Genomic DNA, 18803 nt, shown 5'->3' with positions numbered 1-18803 from the left:
TATTCACCATTACTATTCATTACTTCCATCCCTCTTTCCTGTTACATCCCTTCCCTGAACCTGCTCTCCTGCACTTCATTCTCTCTGTCACCCGTGTCCTGCTTCTCCCTTTCTCTGGGGCATATATTCCCCACCTCAAAAAAAAAAAAATCACCAAAAGAAATTATTTCTTTCTAAAACAAACACATATTTTTCCAAGACAACCGTTTTACACAAACATCCCTGCATTTTTCTCTTCCACTATACCAACGTCTTAACGAACCGACTTCTTTGCACCTGCAAACCAAAGTTCTGAATTCAAGAACTTTCTCCAAAAAGGAAACAAAAAGCTCTCTTTCCGTCACGCTCCCGCGCAGCTGCCGGGGCCGGGCCGTGCGCTGAGTGCTCGCCGGGGCCCGCCGGCCTCAGACACCGCCCCGGGCACCGGCCCCGGCCCCGCCAGGCACCCACCGCCCGCCCGGGCAGCCCGACCCACGGCCGAGCCCGGCCCGGTCCCGGCCCGGCCGCGCTCACCTAATCCCGGTGCGGCCTCCGCGCTCCGGGCGCCGCGGAGCGAGGGGAAGGCGCGGAGCGGGGCGGCGGCGCGGCGGGCTGCCCTCCCCCGGGGCCGCCCTCCCTCATCCTCCCCGCGGCGGAGCGGCCGGCGCCTCATGAGTCACCGAGCCCGGGCCCGCACACGTGCCCGGCCCCGCCGCCTCCGGCCGGGGGAGGCACGGCAGCGGCGGGTGGGGGCGGGCGGCGCTGCCCGCGTCCGCCGAGCGCCCGGCGCGGTTGCTGCGGACCCCCCTAACGCCGTCCCTGCGGACACGAGCCTCGGAGGATTGGCTCCCCAAAGCGGGCAGAAGGACCCTGCTCTCCTCGCGGTTCCGCTCGTCCTTCATCTTAGCAAGAGCGGCCGTTGCAGAGCGGTTGGCTCTGCCGGCTGCTGCGGGGGCCGGCAGGGCTCCCCGGCACCCACCGTCGGCGGCGGCCCCGCTCCCCGGCCCTCCGCAGCCGCGGGCCCGCCGCCGAGCCACAGGTCGGCTCTGCCCCGTCACGGGGCAGGTGTCGGTCCTGCCGTGACACCGACAGCAGAGCGCAGAAAAGGACACGCAATAGTCCAGATTAGCCAGAGGTGTGTCAAAGTGTCCCCTGCCAGGACACGCGCACACGGCCCTGTGAAAAGGGCTCAGCAAACCACTGTGGTGCTAGCCGCAGTTTAGGAAAGACAAACAAACTGGAAAGAGACAAGGAAAGAGACAAAGAGTTTATCTCCAGTGTCACGTAGTGTTAAACATCTTTTAACACAGACACCTAAGCAGAGGGTTAGGTTTTGTGAGATGAAGTAATGACAATTAATTCCTCTCTTGATTTTGGGAGACAGATTTGGTTACCTGGTCTCAATATCTAACTCCTTCATGAGGCTTTTTGTTCTATTACACAGCCTGGAGGGGATATCATTAACTTTGCTTTTCTTGTGCTCTAATCACCCCTGCAGCGGAGCAGGCAGCACTTTGGAAACAGAATGGGTTTAGTGAGCATCCCTCCTCAGAGCTGCCCAGCCTGGGGAGCATCCCGGTGTGCCACATTCCCGAGGGACTGCCGGCACCTCACTGGCTGGGAGAGCTTTCTGATACCTGCTGGTTAGCTCTGATGGCTTTTTGCTGGAAACGGGAGACTGAAAGGACAAAGAAGCATTCCATTTTCTGTCAGAAAAATGTCATGTTCTTACACTTTTGTTTCAACTGGAGCTTAATCCAGATCAGAGCTGGTATCCCATTGTATTTTACATTTTCCTGCCTTGCCGTGGGGCAGTGCAGATGTCCCCTCGGCGCAGCCCTGGCTGCACAGCCCCGATGGGAGTGAACATTGTACTGGGCCATTTGTGCTCTTCCTGTTCCCGCTCAAGCACAAAGAGCTCCCTGGGCCATTTCCTCCCTGAGAACCGACATCACCGCTCTGGGCGTTTTCAAAGCACTTGTTCTGGTCACAAAGTTTCTGTACAAACTCCTCCCTGCCCAAATTCTTCTTAAATAATGGCGTGGGACAGTGTCTCGGCACTGGGAGACTGGAGCTGTGTGCTGGGCACGGTGATGGCATTTCTCACTGTATCCCGAAAAGTGAATGCATTCCACTCACACTGGTTTAGGCAGGTTACAGGGGATCAAACCCTAGGGCATGGATGTCAGGCACAAGCTCTGTCCTAACAGAATGTCCAGGCAGGGCAGGGTAAAGAGAACCGTAAGGAAATTTCGGATCCCGGGGTCTCCCAGGTTGTCATCTAATACCAACAATAATCACCACCTGCGATTCCAAGAGACTAATTGTCTCACAGCAAAGATAAAGAAATATGTCACTGCACACTCAGCGTTGTGTGCCTCTCAGCCCAGAAGACATAAATCAGTACTCGAGGACGAAGAGAAACACTGCGTGCTAGGAAAGTTTTCTGAGAGATACTTTGTGTTTTAGAGTCCCTACGTGCTATTGCAAGTGGAGCAAGAAAGAGGAGCTCTCCGGCTGAGTCAGCGCAGCCCTGGTGCTGCAACTCGGTGCCAAGGTGCCAGCCCTTCCCTCTGAGCCCGGCAGGCAGCAGGGCCAGTGGTCACCCAGCCATGCCACTGGGACCAGTGTGTCCCAGAGCCTGACACGAGGGTGCCTGTGGGCATCCTCCTCACAGCTGCACCTCGAGCAGAACAAATACCCTTCCTCACTGCAGGGCTCCCACCCAGCAGGAGCACGGGGGGCTCCGCACCCAGCCTCACACAGACAGAAACCACAGTGCAAATCCACCTGGGCTCCAAGTATGTCTTGTGTCTTCATTTTGTCTCGCCAAATAGCTGCAATACAGCAGTCACTAAATCAACCTATTCTCTGATTTTCCTTCCCTCCTTCAGCCTTTATTAAAGGCAGACAAACCCGGGCTGAACATGCCTGCAACCCTGGAGAAGCCGTTTGCTTCCTGATGCCCTTATTTGTGCAACACTGCTGAAGCTCGAGTTCCCCAAAAAGGTCTGACACGAGCTCCAGTGCTGCTGCCACAGAAGGCCCTGCTGCCTCCCTGCTCTTCCGGACCCGCTCCCGCGGCTGCTGCTCGGCACACGCAGCCGCCGCTTCCCGCCAGGCCAGAGCACGTTTGTTTCTGTTTTAATGATCTCATCTGCATGTGCATTTCTGTAAATATAACACACAAATTTATTACTTGGCCCTTACACGGTTTTGTCCTTTTATTTTAAAGCCTCCTGCAACTACCGTGTGCTAGTATTTTTGTTCAAAGCAGTAAGATACTTATAATCTCTCCTAGTCTACAAGCACATAAATGAGAAAAACCCACAGTGCACTTCCTAGCAAATAATTGTGATACACATTATAGCTTTTGCACTTTCTGCAAAGGCGATTTCTTTCCTTCTCTGCAGCACCTGCTGGAGCCCCTCCAGCAGCACCTGTCCGCTCCCCCAGCCCCATGGGAGCAGTGTGGGTGCTCAGCCCCATGGCTGCCGTGTGCGATCCAACGTTTAGTCACGGAAAACTGGCGGGACATTCACCAGCAGCAGCAGATTTCATGGCAGGAAGCTGAGGGTGGCTCTCAGAGGATTAATGTCATTTCAGTCTCCCATGTGCTTAGCCCCCCAGAGTGCCAGAGCGGGGCTGAGGAGCGATGCTCCAGGGATGGACACCCGCGTGCCTCGCCCAGGGCTGGCAGGACCCTGCGGAGGAGCCGCACTCGGCCCCGGTGGGAAATGCACCCGAAGTGGAGCACAGCCTCGGCGGCCCTGTGTCCGCTCTGCCGCCACGACACAACAGTTAAACCGGCTCACAGGCTCTTGTAAGCATGTGAAAACCTCTCTCAACTTTTCCAGCGCAGTAACACCGCAGTGATGAGCGGATAAAACTGTGGTAAAAGCAGAAGGCAGAGACGATGCACCCACCGGCGCCATGGCAGTGGCTCCCGCGCCGCCTTGGTTCCACGTGTCCCTGCGAGCAGGCTGGTGCTCGCTCAGGGTGCAGCTCCACACCACAGGGGTCCCGGTGGCCCCCCAGCACACGCTACAGAGAGTCTATGGTGGGTCTGACTGCGACTTTTAACGCTCTTCAGAACCACAGAGTTTTGTTACTCACGCCTTGCACAAAAACACCTTGCGTTTAGCGTTCATTTCTCTAATAAACTATTCAAGTCTTCACTAACTCAAGATAGCGAGGCGCACACGCGAAAAGCAGCGCAATGAAAGCCGACAGTGAAACCGTCGGGCTTTGAGATCAACTCACCGTCGCTGCCGGCCGCCGCTCCGCCGCGCTGATATTCCCCACCTCGCCACCGGGGGCTCAGTGCCACCGGGGGCTGCTGCACGGGGCACCGCTGCTGGCACAGCCACCGCCCCCGGGGCCGCGGGGCCAATTGCAGCGTGCTGCTGCTCTCTGCGGCCGCAGCGCGGTGGCCTGGCCGGGGGAAGCGGTGACAGGCCAGAGAGAGACACTTACCGAACCTAGGGAGTGAAGCGAGCCCTTCCTGCAGCGGTAACCACGGCCAGGGGCTGGGCTTTGCACATGTGTTTTCTTAAGGAAGCAAAAATTACTTTCTGCTAGTAAAAAAGGACACGGCAGAGGAAGTGCTTTGCATGGCGCTGCAGCCCAGCTCGCTGTCGGGGAGCTGGCAGCAGGGACACGGACACGCGGTTGGGAGTTGCAGACCTCTCCCAGTGACCCATTAATCTGCCCGCTGGCAGCTGCTGGGGGACAGGGCTTGGGCTGACATGGGCCATCGCCCGCGGTCCCTGGAAATGGGGCAATGCTGGGGCGGTGCCCCGGGACTCCTTCCTGCTGCGAGCCGCAGATAACGGGAGGCACCCACCGCACGGCCGGCCTCGCCACGCAGCGACTTCCAGGCCCATTTTTGCCATTTCTGCTGGGGTTACCACCAACTCCAGGCTTCCAAAGGCAGCAGCGCTTCCACCCAAAGCTCTGCTGCGCTCGGAGCCGGCTGGAAATGTCCCTCGCTCAGCCCGGGGGGAAAACGCCGTGGTGCCCATCCTCACCGGCCATGCCAGCTTTGGCACTCCCATGCGTCCGTGGTGGGCATGGCCAGGGCAGGGCTGGGGGGCAGTGCTGAAGGGACAGGCCGTGCGGCTCCCTCGGCTGTGCCCCGCAGCCGGAGCAGGAGGGCTCGTAGCCCCGGGCCGCGCCGGGAGCGGAGCCGCCCCTCGGGGCAGTGCCCCAGCTCGGGGCGTGCTGCAGGTGCAGCTGGAGTGCAGCCCGCGGTGAGCAGCCTGGACGCGCTGCTGAGGGACCCTGCAGCCAGCCAGCACGGCCGTGCACGGGATTTCTTGCCATTTCTTTCCGCTCCTCCGCCGGTGTCCCCCTCTGCTCCGGCCCTGCGTCCGAGCGCTGCTGCATTCCCCATCCCACCCTACGGGGTACTGCGGGAGCTGGGGGAACAGCTTTCCACGAGTCCCTGAGCCCGGCTCGTGGCATGCACCACACGGCACAGCCCCAGCTTGGCAGCAGAGTGCGGGGAGCGTGTCTCTGTGTCTGCACGACTTCCTCGCTGAGGCTGCCCCAAGGACTGCCCTGTGTGAGACAGACAGGTCCTGAGTCCTGATTTCAATTCCTAATAAATAATACAGTCAATTACAACAGTCACCTGAGAAATGTCCGTTCCTGCTACAGAATTTTGTGTTTTGGCAGGGATAGGGATGCTCTGCACTAGGGGATAGCTTCCTGTCCTGAAGCCTTTTTCCAAGCAGAGCACAGGCACTGCAGCCATCCCACGTTTCCTCCAGCCTTGCAAACACTCAAATCAATCTATCTTGCTGTCTCTTCAGGAAACCTTCTCTGGGATTCCTAGAGGTTCTGTAGCTTGGTCAGAGTAAAACCCCCGATAAGGGTGAAAAGTACCCAGAAATTTCACCCAGACAGATACAACAGATTAAATTTCCCGTGGGTGTCAGCCATCTGTGCAGAAACCCAACATCCTCAAGGCTTCCATCAGAAAAGAGGCCTCCATGGGGAGAGGCCCAGGTCCAGTCTGAAAATCTTTGCTGAAATGACAAATTTTCTCCTTTCTCTTGGTACAGCTCTGGCACTGCTGGGCACAGTGAGCTAGCAAACAGTCCTGTTTAATCTGACATGATTACCTGGGCTACAAAGAGAGAGCAGGGCCCATCTGCCTTCCCTGAGCTGTCAGACATGCAGCAGGGGGAGTCTTCATGCTCTGGTGAGTGAGTAAAACTGCTCACCAGATACTCATCACAGACACACTTGCTGGCACATTATTACTCAGGCCATGGTGTGCTCTGTGCTGCTGGTTCTGAATTGAGCCAAAATGTGTCATCAGCCCCAGACCCCAGACTGCGCAGGGTGAGCAGTGGTGGTGGGACAGATGGCAACACTGCCCAGCTTTTTTCCCTTTTTTTCCCCCTTTTTTTTTTCTTTTTTTTTTTTTTTCTTTTTTTTTTTTTTTTTTTTTTTTTTTTGGGTTTTTTTTTTTTGGTTTTTTTTTTTTTTTTTTTTCAGTCTTTGTTTATTATTCTGTCTAACCCTGCCCCGCTTTTTTTCCTTTTTTTTTTGCCTTTTTTTTTTTTTTTTTTTTTTTTTTTTTTTTTTTTTTGTTTTTTTTTTGTTTGCTTTTTTTTTTGTTTTTGTTTTTGTTTTTGTTTTTTGTTTTTGTTTTGTTGTTGTTATTCCTGAAGAGTCCAAAGCCTGAAGTTTTTCTTAGGCTGCAATTATTAAAATAATGAGTTCCTTCAGAAAGGCAGCAAGGCCAGCCCACGTCACGGTGCTGCTGAAGGGGTTTCTGTCCCCAGCATTTCAGGAGCTTTCATGCTTTCTCATTAAAGCTGACTGTGTCTGACCAATCACCCGACTCCATCCTTCTTATTATTTTTCCAAATTTTGATCACATCTTTGTTCTGAAAAATAATGACTGTAAAAGTTTTCAGGGGCGGGAGCATTTTGTTTTGTTTGCAAGGAATAAGAAGTCTCTGGTTAATCTGTAAAAGATTATCTGAATCAGAGGAAGTGTGGGAAACATATGGACAATCTCATCTCTCCCCCATTAGGAGATAAAGTGTCCTTGCTCCTCATTTCCATCCCAGTGTTGGAGATAACAGCTTTGCTTTCCTGCTGGATATCGTGTCAAACAGATCCAGGTTGGAAACAAAGGTCTCTTTTCTGATTTGGGAACCAGGAGCAGGATCTTCATGTTTTTATATTAAACCCCAGTGTGAAATAATAATAAACTGACCCTTTTGTACCTTCTTGTGCTGCAGCTTTTGTATTTTCTGTGAGGAATTGTGTAACCAAGGCAGACCTGCCATGGGCACACCGACCTGGCTGGCATGGGCAGGAGTGGGAGCATCTCAACACCCCTGAGCTCCATCCCAGAAAGGATTGCTTGACTCCAACCATAAAGGAGAGGAGGTTGGCTCAAAAAATAAGACATGTAAGTCCCAAAAGTGAAATTTATACGTAAATGCAAAGTGCACCAGGTGAAACAACACACACTTATTTGCTTTGTTTGGCATTTTTTCCCTTTCAAAAGGTAGATCCCAAACAAGTGATGCTACTAAAGGCATTCCTGCTGTATTCTTTACCTTTTTTTCCTCTTTTTCACTAAATGTATCCAGGTGTAAAATAAAAGGTAGTTTTAAGAAGTTTCCAGATTTGTCTAGTAGTTAATTTAATTTTTTTTCAATCCCACTTGTTATCACCCCAGTGCCTGGCAAGGAGCCAGTGGAACTGCCCTCCTTCCCCTCCTTTCACAGCCTCCCTGGGCTTCCAGAGCAATGGCACATTCCTGCCCACGGCGATGCGGCCAAATTAAATATTAGCTGCTGGAAGGGTTCCTCGTTTCTCTCACATATCAGGGGTGAGGCTGCCTGGCTCTGAGGCTCAGGGCAGCCCGTGGTGCTCCAGCCCAGAGCGGTGCAGCCGGGGCTGGACTCCTGGACATCTCCTGCCACCCCCAGCACACAGCTGTCACCCCCAAACGCCTTGTACAGCCAGGACCTCGGGGGCTTTGACCCCGTCTCCAAACCTGCCATTTCAAATCTGCCCAGCTGTGGGGGGCACTGCCTGTCCCCGAAATGACAGAGGCATCAACAGTTCACAGCCACATTTAGAAACAAAGAAATTCAACTACTTACTAGTTACTCTCAATATTTAACTCAAAGCACGGCTGCTGCTGGGCAGGAAATGCTGCTCCGGTGAAAGCTGTGGAGTTTTACCAAAGTATCCCTTTTGCTTCCAGAGGATTTGTGCATCTGTGACCCAAAACAGCCACGCTTAAAAGTATTCTGCTGTGAAACTGCCACGGGGCACAAGTGGAAGCACGAAGTGAGTCTGCCTTCACACAGAACACAGCAATTCCAGACATGGAGATGTTTCCAGAGGACAGAGATGTTGCACAGCCTTTCCTACAGCCCCGCACTGTATAACCCAGCCACGCTCCAGCATGGCCACAGGCCGGCAGGCAGGGACAGGGAGCCACAAACCCTCCTGCCAGGGAAGGACATGAAAATTACATTTCAAACTCTGGTTCCACTTCTGTGTGGCCATAAGGGTTGTTGCTACTTGGCCTATGCCCACACTGAAATATTACGGTACAAGGAGCGAGGCAGATGTGACCCAGCGACTCCCATATTTTTAGCCAAATAACAAGGATGTGATATTTTCCCACGTTTTAGCAAGCACTGGCCCCAGCAGTGCCCAGCTGCATCCTGGCACCCTTTGACAGCACCCTGTGCCTACTTGCACCCCGGTGTAGGTGCCACAGCCCCTCCACCGGCTCCGGCAGAGCCGAATCCGTGCCGCTCCCGTCTCAGAACGCCGGGCCCGAGTGCCGAGAGGGGAGCGCTCCTGTCCGCCCCAGGGCCCGGCCAGCGGCAGGGCTGGGCCAGGGCAGTGCCAGGGCCGGCCCGGGCACGGCCGGGCAGTGGGGGCACGGCAGGAAGGCAAGGCACGGCCAGCGGCTCTGCCGGAGCGCCGCGAAGCCTCTCCGGCACCTGCCGGGGACAGCGTGTCGCCAACCTGCCCGCAGACAGCCGGTGCCGGGGAACGCCCTGCCAGGCGTGCCCCGAGCGCTCCCCCGCCGCTCCCTGCGTATCCCCCGCGTGTCCCCCGCTCCCTGCATGTCCCCCGCCTGTCCCCGCGTGTCCCCCGCCGCTCCCTCCCTGCCTGGCGCGGCTCCCGACAGCCAAGGGCAGTCCCTGCCCCGCCGGGGCAGCAGCGGCCGGAGCTCTGCTCCGAGGCTCGGCTCGGGCACTCACACAGAGCCAGTCCCGGCAGCGGGTCGGGGCTGCTGCTGCGGCTGGGCCGGGAGCGGCCGCGGGAGCTGCCCGGGGCGGCTCGGGGCCGGGGCACAGCCCGGCGGCACACCGCAGCCCTGGGCCGGGGCACAGCCCGGCTGCACACCGCAGCCCTGGGCCGGGGCACAGCCTGCAGGTACACCGCAGCCCTGGGCCGGGGCACAGCCTGCAGGCACACCGCAGCCCTGGGCCGGGGCACAGCCTGCAGGCACACCGCAGCCCTGGGCCGGGGCACAGCCTGCAGGCACACCGCAGCCCTGGCCGCTCGGGGCCGGGGCACAGCCCGGCGCAGCCCCCGCCGCTCCCCTGGCCCCGGGCCGGGATGGGCTCAAAGCCCGCATCTCTGTGACGGGACGGACCGCAGCCGTGCCAGGGAGAGCGGCTCGGCTCGGGGGATGCCGGCAAAGAGGATGCTCAGGTGCCTCTTGGTGGGACAGCCAAGAGCCTCCATGTCCCCGCCTGGGTGAAGGCAGTGCCTTTTTGGCACTTTTCTGAAGGCATGCCTAAAGGTTTCCTCCAGCCTTGCAAACACTCCAATCAATCTATCCTTCTGTCTCTTCAGGAAACCACAGTCCCCAAATTCTTCAGAAGACACTGCTAATTCACATGTTGAGATCCAATTTCAGACACATCATCTGCTATGAGACACCCTCCAAACAAGCATTTTATTGCACCAGCCCGAGGAATTAACCAACACAGATAAAGTATTTTGGGGAGGACATTGGGTTCACAGCATATGAGAGGCCACATTACTTCACTGGAGCAACCTCTCTGGCTGACAGCCCTCATCTGGATGCACCAGCCCCATCCTGTCAGGCCCAAAGCAAAATAATCCAAATAAAAATATAGGAAGATGACAAGAGTGTTGTTTCTGTCGAGCTCTCATCAAGGCCGTGTCAAAGAAGACAGTTTCGGGGTTTTCTTCTGTAATCACACATTGCTCAAGAACTGCCAACAGGATGATGGGCCCCCAGTTAAGCAGAGCACGGTGACAAGCACAGAGCCCACAGAGGACAGACAGCAGCCACTTCACTCTGACACAGACCAAGAACGTCCACGACCTCCTTTTCTATGCACAGCTGTTCACAGAGCACCCATCCCTTTGCCAGGGTCTGGCTCCTGGCCCTGTTCCAGTGGGGCACAGTCCTGCCACAGCACGGACAGAAAACCCCAGCAGTGCTTGCCCAGTGCAGACCAATGGGTGCAGGGGCATCCTGGGATGCAGGGTGACACCCCCAGGGCTGGGGTTAATGATCAGCTCATTCTGTAAACACCAGCTGGCTTCTCTAACTCCGTATTTAGAGTTGTACTCTTTCTAATTAAGTAGCGACTAGAGCTACGTGTCATAAAAATCAGATTGCAAGTAACTAATCATTAGGTCGTATTTTAATTGGATTTTATTTTAGTGAAAAAGGCATCCTTTGTCTCTTGTGCTTTTGAAAAGGATATAAAGAAAAATATGAAAGATACTATTACAGAAAGAGAGAAAAATAAATAACTGGCACATCCAGACAGTGAGACCAGATTTACAGTCTGCACATTACAGGCATAAAGCAGAAACTTGTTTTTAAAATAAGATTTAAGGAGCCCAAGGAATCAAAATTCTGTCATGCTAAGAAATACTGTTGGAGAAACTTACATCAGTACAACAGGCTGAATCACTGCAATGACAGGCAGCAGCTTAAGAAAAGCTGATTTCTCTGATATAATTCAATATAGGAATTATAAAGTAGCTAAGAGGAACCATTTAACTCTGTTTATTTTTATCTCTCTGTGTAAAGCAATACTGGGTACTACATAGAGTGGTCTGAGAAGAATTTTAGGAGGTAAGCAGGTCTATTCTTCCTCACACTGGCAGCAGGTCTGGAAAAACTGCTTTCATAAATATGGCAAAAGTCACAGCAAACCCCTTGGAAGTTTGTATGTCACAGTAAGCAGAGGAACTGTTAATGAGAACAGGATAATTGTAACTAAACATTAATTCCTCCCTATTTATTTTGGTACAAGGTCAATTCTGATGTTATTTCTTCCCTTGCCAAGTTATACCAAACACTCTGCCCAAAGGTGTTGCAGGCAGGAGAAAACAAAGACTGAATTACTCTCTGATGGGAACAGGAAAAGTCATTTTGGGATCCTTTGAGGTTACTACTGAAATCCTTCTAGGAAATAACAGAAATCAAAGCAGAGGAGAGAGCACGTGCTCATCAGCTCCAGCTCCTTGCTCGGGATGAGGATGAAGGAGGTGCCCTGGTCCCGAGGAAGGCAGGGATGGGGCTGGGACAGGCACTCAGGGTCACAGCCCTCCTCCTGAAAACAACCAAACCCTGGATTCAAAGGGAGTTTATAGAAACCAAGCCACCTAAAGCATCCTGTGACACTCCCCAAATGAAGCAAAGTGAGCAGCACGAAGCACCACCATTTTGTAATGATTGCCCTGAAATGCACAACGACTAATTAAAAGGAAGTAAGAATAAACACCCTGAAAGACAAATGGCACTGAAAGTAATTTGCTGTCAGGGAAAGCTTATTTCTCTGTGACAGAACTATAGACACAAACCTCAGAGAAGCCAGCATTTCTTAGGGCAGTCGATAGCTAAAGCATTCCCTGCAAAAATATTAGGTTAAAATACAAAGAAACTAGAATATCCCCATACACCATAAAGAAAAATAAACATTAGGGTGATAAAGTACTTCCTCTCCTGTGAAAAATGTATTGCTAGATATAAAATCATGGCAATGGAACCTCATGCATGAGGTTTTTAAATTCGGGCCTCTGTAGAAATGTGCTCTACAGGATGATGTTTGTTTTCCCTGGCTGCTGCTCACCCTGGAGAGCCCCCAGCCATTGTGCTCCTGCAGGAGGAGGATTTCCGCTAGTAAACCTGCCAGGGGAGCACAAGCAGGCATCCCAGGAGCTGTATTTCTCTAGGAGAATGGAAAACCCCTGGAGCTGTTCAATGACAAAGTGGATGTGAGCAGCACAAAGTCCAGCAGGTGAAGTCGTGTTTGTTTTGAGCCTCGCCAAAGGCCGAGCAGGGGAAAGGAGACGAGGGGACTGTCTAAAGAAAACAAAAGTCCCAGTTGCTTTTAAAGCTGCCATTCCAAGGATGGAGGAGCCCCTTGGAGTACTCAGAGCCTGCAGCCGTTTGCCCCAGCTGAAGGCAGAAGTGCCCTGTGTCCCTGCAGAGCCCGGGGCAGCTCCAGGCTGCTGCCTGGGCTTACAGCTGCTCCTGCTACTTCCATTTGCTGTGACATTTCTGAGTAGTTTCACTTGTAGCCAGCTCCAAGGGTTGGCTTTTTGCACATTGCCAGTCAGTTAGGACAGCTGCAGGAGCCTCCCTGCACCCCCTCCTGCCTCAGCACAGAGCAGCACCCCTCAGTTGCTGCACGTTTCCCATAAACCAAACTGGGTCACTTCATTTCTCTGCCTGCTTCCATCTGACTGTCCCACCACGAGGCACACAAAGCTCTCTCTCCAGCACATCACTCAACCAGGCTCCCCCAGGAAGTGCCACGTTCTGCAGGAATTTCTTCTGCTGTAACTTACACAGCTACAAAAGAGACTTTTGAGGACTGTCACCTCATTCTTACCTGTTCAGCTTGCTCCTTCCTTGTGCACCTGTGGCACCCCCCAGCTCAGCACACAGCACAGGATCCCTGCAGGATGCAGGCAGGGAAGCAGCGCCGGGGCTCCTGTTTAACCCCTTGGGCCCCGTATCCCGTCTGACGGAGCTCCTGGGGCAGGTGGGATCCATTGCCTCCTCTGGCTCGTCAGCACTGCCCTGGCCCCTCACCCGGGCAGAGGATGCTCCCCAGCCCGTGCCCAGCACTGCATCCCCTGGCTGGGTGGGCTAGCAGCTCCTGTTTGCCCCAGGGTGTTGGGAGAGCTGGGCTGTGCCAGGCTCAGCCCCCAGCTTTCCCGTCAGAAAGAAGGAATCAGGCCAACGGCAAGTGGCTGTGTCTGCCCCTGAACAGCACCCACCAAACAGAGCAGGCCTCTGGGAAGGAAAGAGAATTCCCAAGACTAAGCCTTGGAGCAGCTGAGAGCACAGGATTTATTTCAAAAGGCAGTAGGCAAACTGCTGGATTGCTTTATTTATCAAATAATTTAATTACTTCATCTGAACGGTTTTTTGTGAGAGCTTCCATCCTGTGACTCTTATGTGGCTGCGTCAGGAAGTGAGGCAAGAGTGCAAGAATGAACAAAGCAGCAGCTAAATGTTCCACTTGACTTATGTGGGTCAAAATCTCGATGAGACGAGGCAAACTGAAAGGAGAGTGAGTCTTGCAGGCACCTTGCTCTGGCATCAGATCCCTGCAGTGCTCTGCCCCCAGGCTGTTCGTGGGGTCAGACCCTGATGCTGCTGATCCAAAAGCTGCCTGAACAAACAGGTAAAGCTCTGGGTGTTTCCATGAGTGTGCCTGCACCTGGGGTGCTGCCCAGAGACCTCGGGGGGCTGCTGGGGTGACCTCACCTCTCCAGCCAAAGGACAGCCTGCCCAGAGGGTGCAGTCCTCCTGGGCTCCAGGAAGACTATTTTTAGCTTACATATTTTTAGAAAGTGAAAACCAAATTGAAACCAAGCAGAAGTCAGCTGAATTAGTATCTTCATCACTGCCAACACGAGCAGTTAAACTCTGAATTGCCGGTGGTCAGGACACCTCTGCTCCTTCCAGGTGTCCAGGGCAGGCAGCAGCCCCCCTCACACAGCACTCCGCTGAACCCACGGCCCTGTGGCAGCCTGTGTGGGCAGCCTTGCTCTTCTGGAGGCATGTTCTCATAAATCATTGTTAAAGCAATGCAGAGCAGCAGCACAGAGCACTGCAGAGAGCTGGGCAAGGAGCAGAGGCAGCAGAGCCCAGAGCAGCGCTGCCTGGGCAGTGACAGGGCAAAGGGTGATGGGAACAAAGGCAAACCCGGGAAATTCCCTCTGAATGTCAGGAAAAACACTGTAGGACATTTTACACATTCCAAGCTGCAGAGGACCTGAGGCTCGCTAGGGTTTGGAACGAACAAGAAACAGAGCCGCGTGTTTTCCCGTGGGTGTGGAGCTGGTTGTGAATTCCCTGCAAAGACAGGCTCCTGCAGCTCACACCTACAGGGACACCGAGCACAGCCCGGTGTCCTGGCCCTGTGCTTGCCTGGGAAAGTGGCTGGGAGAGCCGGGGCAGCCCCCAGCCCCTCGCCCTGCCCTCACCACTCTTCCCAGGAACAGTTATTTTTAGGTCACTTACCGCCACTAAAACATACTTGGACTGTTTTCAGGCTGACTCACAGCTGAGTTCCTGTTCTGGAGGCATTTTCAGTCCACACCCAAAATAAGGGAAGACAAAACAAAATGAAACCAAAAACCCCGGTCTGAAGCAGAAGAAAAGGCCAGCCCAGCTGTGCTGATGCCAGTGCCTGCAGCCCAGGTGTGGCTCTGCCTGGGGGAGCCTGCACCCACTTTAGCCCAGCTCAGGTGAGCCAGGTAGTGCTTTGCAGCTTTATTAATTCAAATTTCTCCATGTGCTACTCAGGAGCAGAAGAATCAAGCAGAGAGGAACACATAGGTGAAGCTTGAACGTAGTGGTTTATATTCTCTTTTCTATCACATTTTTAATTGCAAAACCAGCAGCATCACAGTTAACTGTGCAGTGATCAGAAGTTTCACTCATTAGTTTAGGGAAACGGAGACTTTAGAGATTGCCACTGAATGAGAGGCACAGAGCAGGGCTGTCCCAGCAGGGGGAAGGAGCAGAGCCCAGCAGGTCTGTGAGTGCCCCTGTGCTGCTGGGCTCTGTCTGGGCTCCCAGCTGAGGAGAGCCTGCAGTGAGCAGTGCAGGGAGCAGGCAGCTGCTGCCACCTGCACCGGTGCCACGGGAGCAGGGGGGTGAACACTGGGAGCTCTGCCCAGCACTGGGGTCCCACAGGCACTGGCTCTGCCTTTGCTCCTTCCTGATGATGGATCTGTGGTGAATATTGCCAGGAGGAGCACGGTTTGGGGCTGATGAGCACTGTGGGTAAATGCCATGCCAGTGGGCACTCAGGCAGGAGCCCTCGGTGACTCAGTCACTCACAAGGGGCAGGTGACCCTGCTCACCTCTGTGGGTACAGCAAAACAAATAATTGAGTACATTAATCCATAGAAACTGTCACTTCACACTGTTTACAAAGAGAAATCAGCTCCTGGCCATCGACACAGGGCACGGGATGCCACATGCTGCACAGGCACCTCTCTGGAGAGGGCAGTGGCACCCAGTGTGGCTCCAGCCCTGCCTCGGGGCTTGCACTGGACTCCTTGGGCAGGACAGTGGAGGAGGACCCAGGCAGTGACACCTGGATGCTGTTTGTTCCAGCAAACCCAGCCTCGAGGAAGAAATCTAAATTGACAAAGCACCTTGAGCTTCTGCATGGCTGTTTCTGTGCTGAAAAACCCCAAAGAAAGTAAGTTTATTCCACGTTTCTGCAAAGAGCACAGGGTCACTCCCTGGCAGGCACAGATGTGCTGCTGCTGTGTGGGGCTGGGGACCAGCCCCTGCTTTGATAACACTGTGACAGGGGACAGAGCCATGTGACACAGACCAAGGCAGATGCTGAGGCTTCATGAGATCAGCCAATAAAGCAAAGCAACACGGAGCAGGCCTTTCCTAGTTTTTTAAGCAGTTTATTCTCCAGGGGCTGATGCCACCAGCACAGCAAAGCACATGGCAGGTGACTGACACATCAAGAGCAGAGCCCAGGTGAGCTGGGTGAGGCCTGACCTGTTCCCTGCGCCAGGGGGTCCCTGGGGCTGGACCCTCGGGGCCTGCAGGGGAGGGGGCTGCCCACACCCAGCTGCCCTGGGCCAGCCCGAGCCCGCGGGAGCTCGTTGCTCCATCGATCTTTCCCCTGTCTCTCTGAAGTCAGGTCAGTCCATTGGAGAGTAACTTGTGTGCTGATCGATCCTGCGGGGATCAGGCAGGGACTGGCGCCTCATTAGCTCCTGGCTCATTAGCAGAACTGCTAATGAAGTTTGAACTCTGAGGTCTAAATTCTGCTTCAGGCTATAGATTCCACAGGCACTTACAGACAGTTCTGTTGCAGACAGGTAGCTCCATACCCTGATAAATGGCTGTGTGAGTGCCCATGTGAGCTGCCTGGCTGTCCTGGTGACGCACGAAGGCACGTTTTGTCCCAGCCCCGGCCCATGTTACGGCTCACAAAGCAGCTGTCTGAGAGCAGTGTGTTTTCCCTCAGACAGCTCACTCGATGGCCTTTTGATGACAGTATTAATGGGCTGTAGGGTAGCCCACTGCTGTCCTGCTGGGGGCGAGCAGAGCAGCCCTCCTGGTTTGCTGGAGGCAGCTCAGCACAAGTCGTCTGTACAACAAGGTAACAGGTGCATTTAGAGGAACACAATCAGCTCATACCTATTCTATTGCATAAATAAAGTTATCTAAAAAAATGGCACATTGCTGAATGCCCTCCCTGAGAGAGTTTCCTCCCAGACCTCTCCCACTACAAGGGGTCTGCTTACCCATTCACTTCCCAGTGCTTGTCAGCCTGCCCAGGAGCTGCCTTGTTTTGGCCAGCAGCATCTCCCTGAAGTGGTCACCCATCAGGAAATAGAAAACGGGATTAATGGCGCTGTTTAGAAAGGCGAAGGGCCTGGTGATGATGTAAATGGTGCTGATGATGCCCTGCGTGCACTCGGAGGCCTTCAAGGCCGGGATTCGGGACGCGATGCGGACGTTGCGCATGACGTGGTAGGGGGTAAAGAGCAGGGAGAAGATCACCACGGTGAGGATCACCAGCGTCAGGGGCTTCTCCAGGGTCAGGGCAGAGCGGACCTGCTCGCTCCTGTTTTGAAGGAAACGAACCATCTTCACGTAGAAGCAGCACATGGTCAAGAGAGGGATGAGGAAGCCAAAGACAGTCAGGAGCATGCTGTAGACCAGGTTTTTCTCGGGGTCTCCAGAGCTCGCGTAATCAAGACACTTGTAGTTATTGGCAGCTGTTAGAGGCTCCAGGAAATACAACAGTGGCAGCAGCTCCAGGATCACCCCAATCCATATGGCAACGGACACCATAACAGCAGTTCTCCTCTTCTGCAGGATGTGGTCCCTGAAGGGGTGTTTCATGAGCATGTAGCGGTCAGCGCTGATAACGGTGAGGAAGAAGATGCTGCTGTACAGGTTGGCATGCAGCAGGAACCTGTTGCTGTGGCACAGGATGCTCTCCTTTGCCCACTGATCTTTGGAGTAGCTGTTCACCAGTATTGGCAGAGTGCACAGAAATAGCAAATCTGATATGGATAAATTGAACAGGTAGATGTTGCCGCTTTTCCATTTTTTCAGGCAGAAAACGTAGCCAAACACCACAATGGTGTTCCCAATGGCACCTATAATGAACTCAAGGCTGTACAGGGTGGTGAGATAATACTTTTCCAGTACTCTGTTCGTCAAAAAATAGTCACAGGTCTCGTTCACAGCCTGGAAAATCAAAAGAAAAAAAAAATAAACACCACAGCCAAGTAAAAGATCATTGCACAGTTATTGTTATATCATTGCTGCTATCAGTGAATGCAGCCTGCTCTTTCCTTCCAGCCTGCAGGGTAAGTAGACATGTGACCTCAAATGTCTCTCACACACAGGACTGGTACTTGCAGACACTGATCAGAGTTACAGAAGAAGATGAAAACTCTCCTGAGCAAAGACCCGTGTGAGGAGGTTGAAGTGGGAGCGTCGCCTGAATGAAGGAGTCAGTCACAGCGTGCCAGCCTGGCCAAAGCCAGGGGCCAGGGAAGTGAAACCAGCCCCTGGGTGCCCTGTCAGAGCCTCGTGGAGTCATCTGCCCTGTTACCCAACGCTGGTCCCGTGGGGCCTCCCTCGTCACCGAGCAGAGGTTTGCTGACAGGGCTGCTGAGGGATGAGCACGGCAGCGCTGCTCAGAACTGGCTGGGGAGCCAGCAGAGATGTGTTTGTTAAATCAACCCAGCCCCTCACTGAGCATTTGTGTGCTGTGCTGGAGCTGGGTACCAGGACTGCACGGAGGGTGGAGCGTAGCTCCTGTGCCCCGGCCAAAGCTTCCTTCAAAGCTGCACCACACATCAGCTTGCTTTCTTTCTAAAGGCTGGTTTAAAAAATGCTTTCAGCTACAGGGAAGGAAATAGAGCAGGATCTCAAGTGTTTACTCCTCTCCCTCCTCAGCAAAGCCACCTGCCCCTGCCACAGGACACAGACAGCTTTTGGTAGAGCCTTGGATAAAGTGTCAGCAAACAACTGGAAAGCCAGGAAAACCAAATGCCAGAAACTGGGATATAGATCAAAACTGAACTCAAGCTAAGGTTAAGCATTTCCAAAGGTGTTTAGTGTCAAGAACTTGTTCACAGGTCTCTGCCCTCAAAGCAGAGATCAGCTGTGTTTCATTTCGAAGGGAGATCATGAGGCAGAGCAAAAACTCCATAACGCTATTTCCATCAAGTCTCTACACTTACTCTGTGCTCCCCAGGAGACAGAAATGCTACAGAGAGCGCTCGCTCTGCTCAGACCTCACCTGCTGCAT

The 18803-nt window shown here is 53.8% G+C and overlaps 2 protein-coding genes across 7 annotated transcripts in view; both read right to left on the bottom strand.

The window, feature by feature from the left end:
* MBNL1 (muscleblind like splicing regulator 1) overlaps nucleotides 1-4722 on the bottom strand; it is a 65610-nt gene extending 60888 nt beyond the window's left edge. The window contains exon 1 of one of the 6 annotated variants that reach the window (XR_005952769.1): nucleotides 4456-4722. The gene's annotated coding sequence lies outside the window, so the exon portion shown is untranslated. Of the gene's footprint in view, nucleotides 1-513; nucleotides 675-4242; nucleotides 4265-4455 lie in introns of those variants that run through there. The other 5 variants (XR_005952761.1, XR_005952772.1, XR_005952764.1 and 2 more) reach the window with 5 other exon arrangements.
* Nucleotides 4723-16464: 11742 nt separating this feature from the next.
* SUCNR1 (succinate receptor 1) lies at nucleotides 16465-18803 on the bottom strand. Its single transcript, XM_041406067.1, has 2 exons — nucleotides 18795-18803; nucleotides 16465-17731 (listed from the first exon to the last, which is right to left on the bottom strand). The coding sequence occupies exons 1-2, from the start codon at nucleotides 18801-18803 to the stop codon at nucleotides 16781-16783; spliced, it is 960 nt and encodes a 319-aa protein (XP_041262001.1). The 3' UTR covers nucleotides 16465-16780.

This window comes from Onychostruthus taczanowskii, unplaced genomic scaffold (genome assembly GCF_017590055.1).
Source record: "Onychostruthus taczanowskii isolate IOZ18803 unplaced genomic scaffold, ASM1759005v1 scaffold24, whole genome shotgun sequence".
Lineage (NCBI taxonomy): Eukaryota > Metazoa > Chordata > Aves > Passeriformes > Passeridae > Onychostruthus > Onychostruthus taczanowskii.
This window is presented reverse-complemented; position numbering and strand designations above follow the sequence as displayed.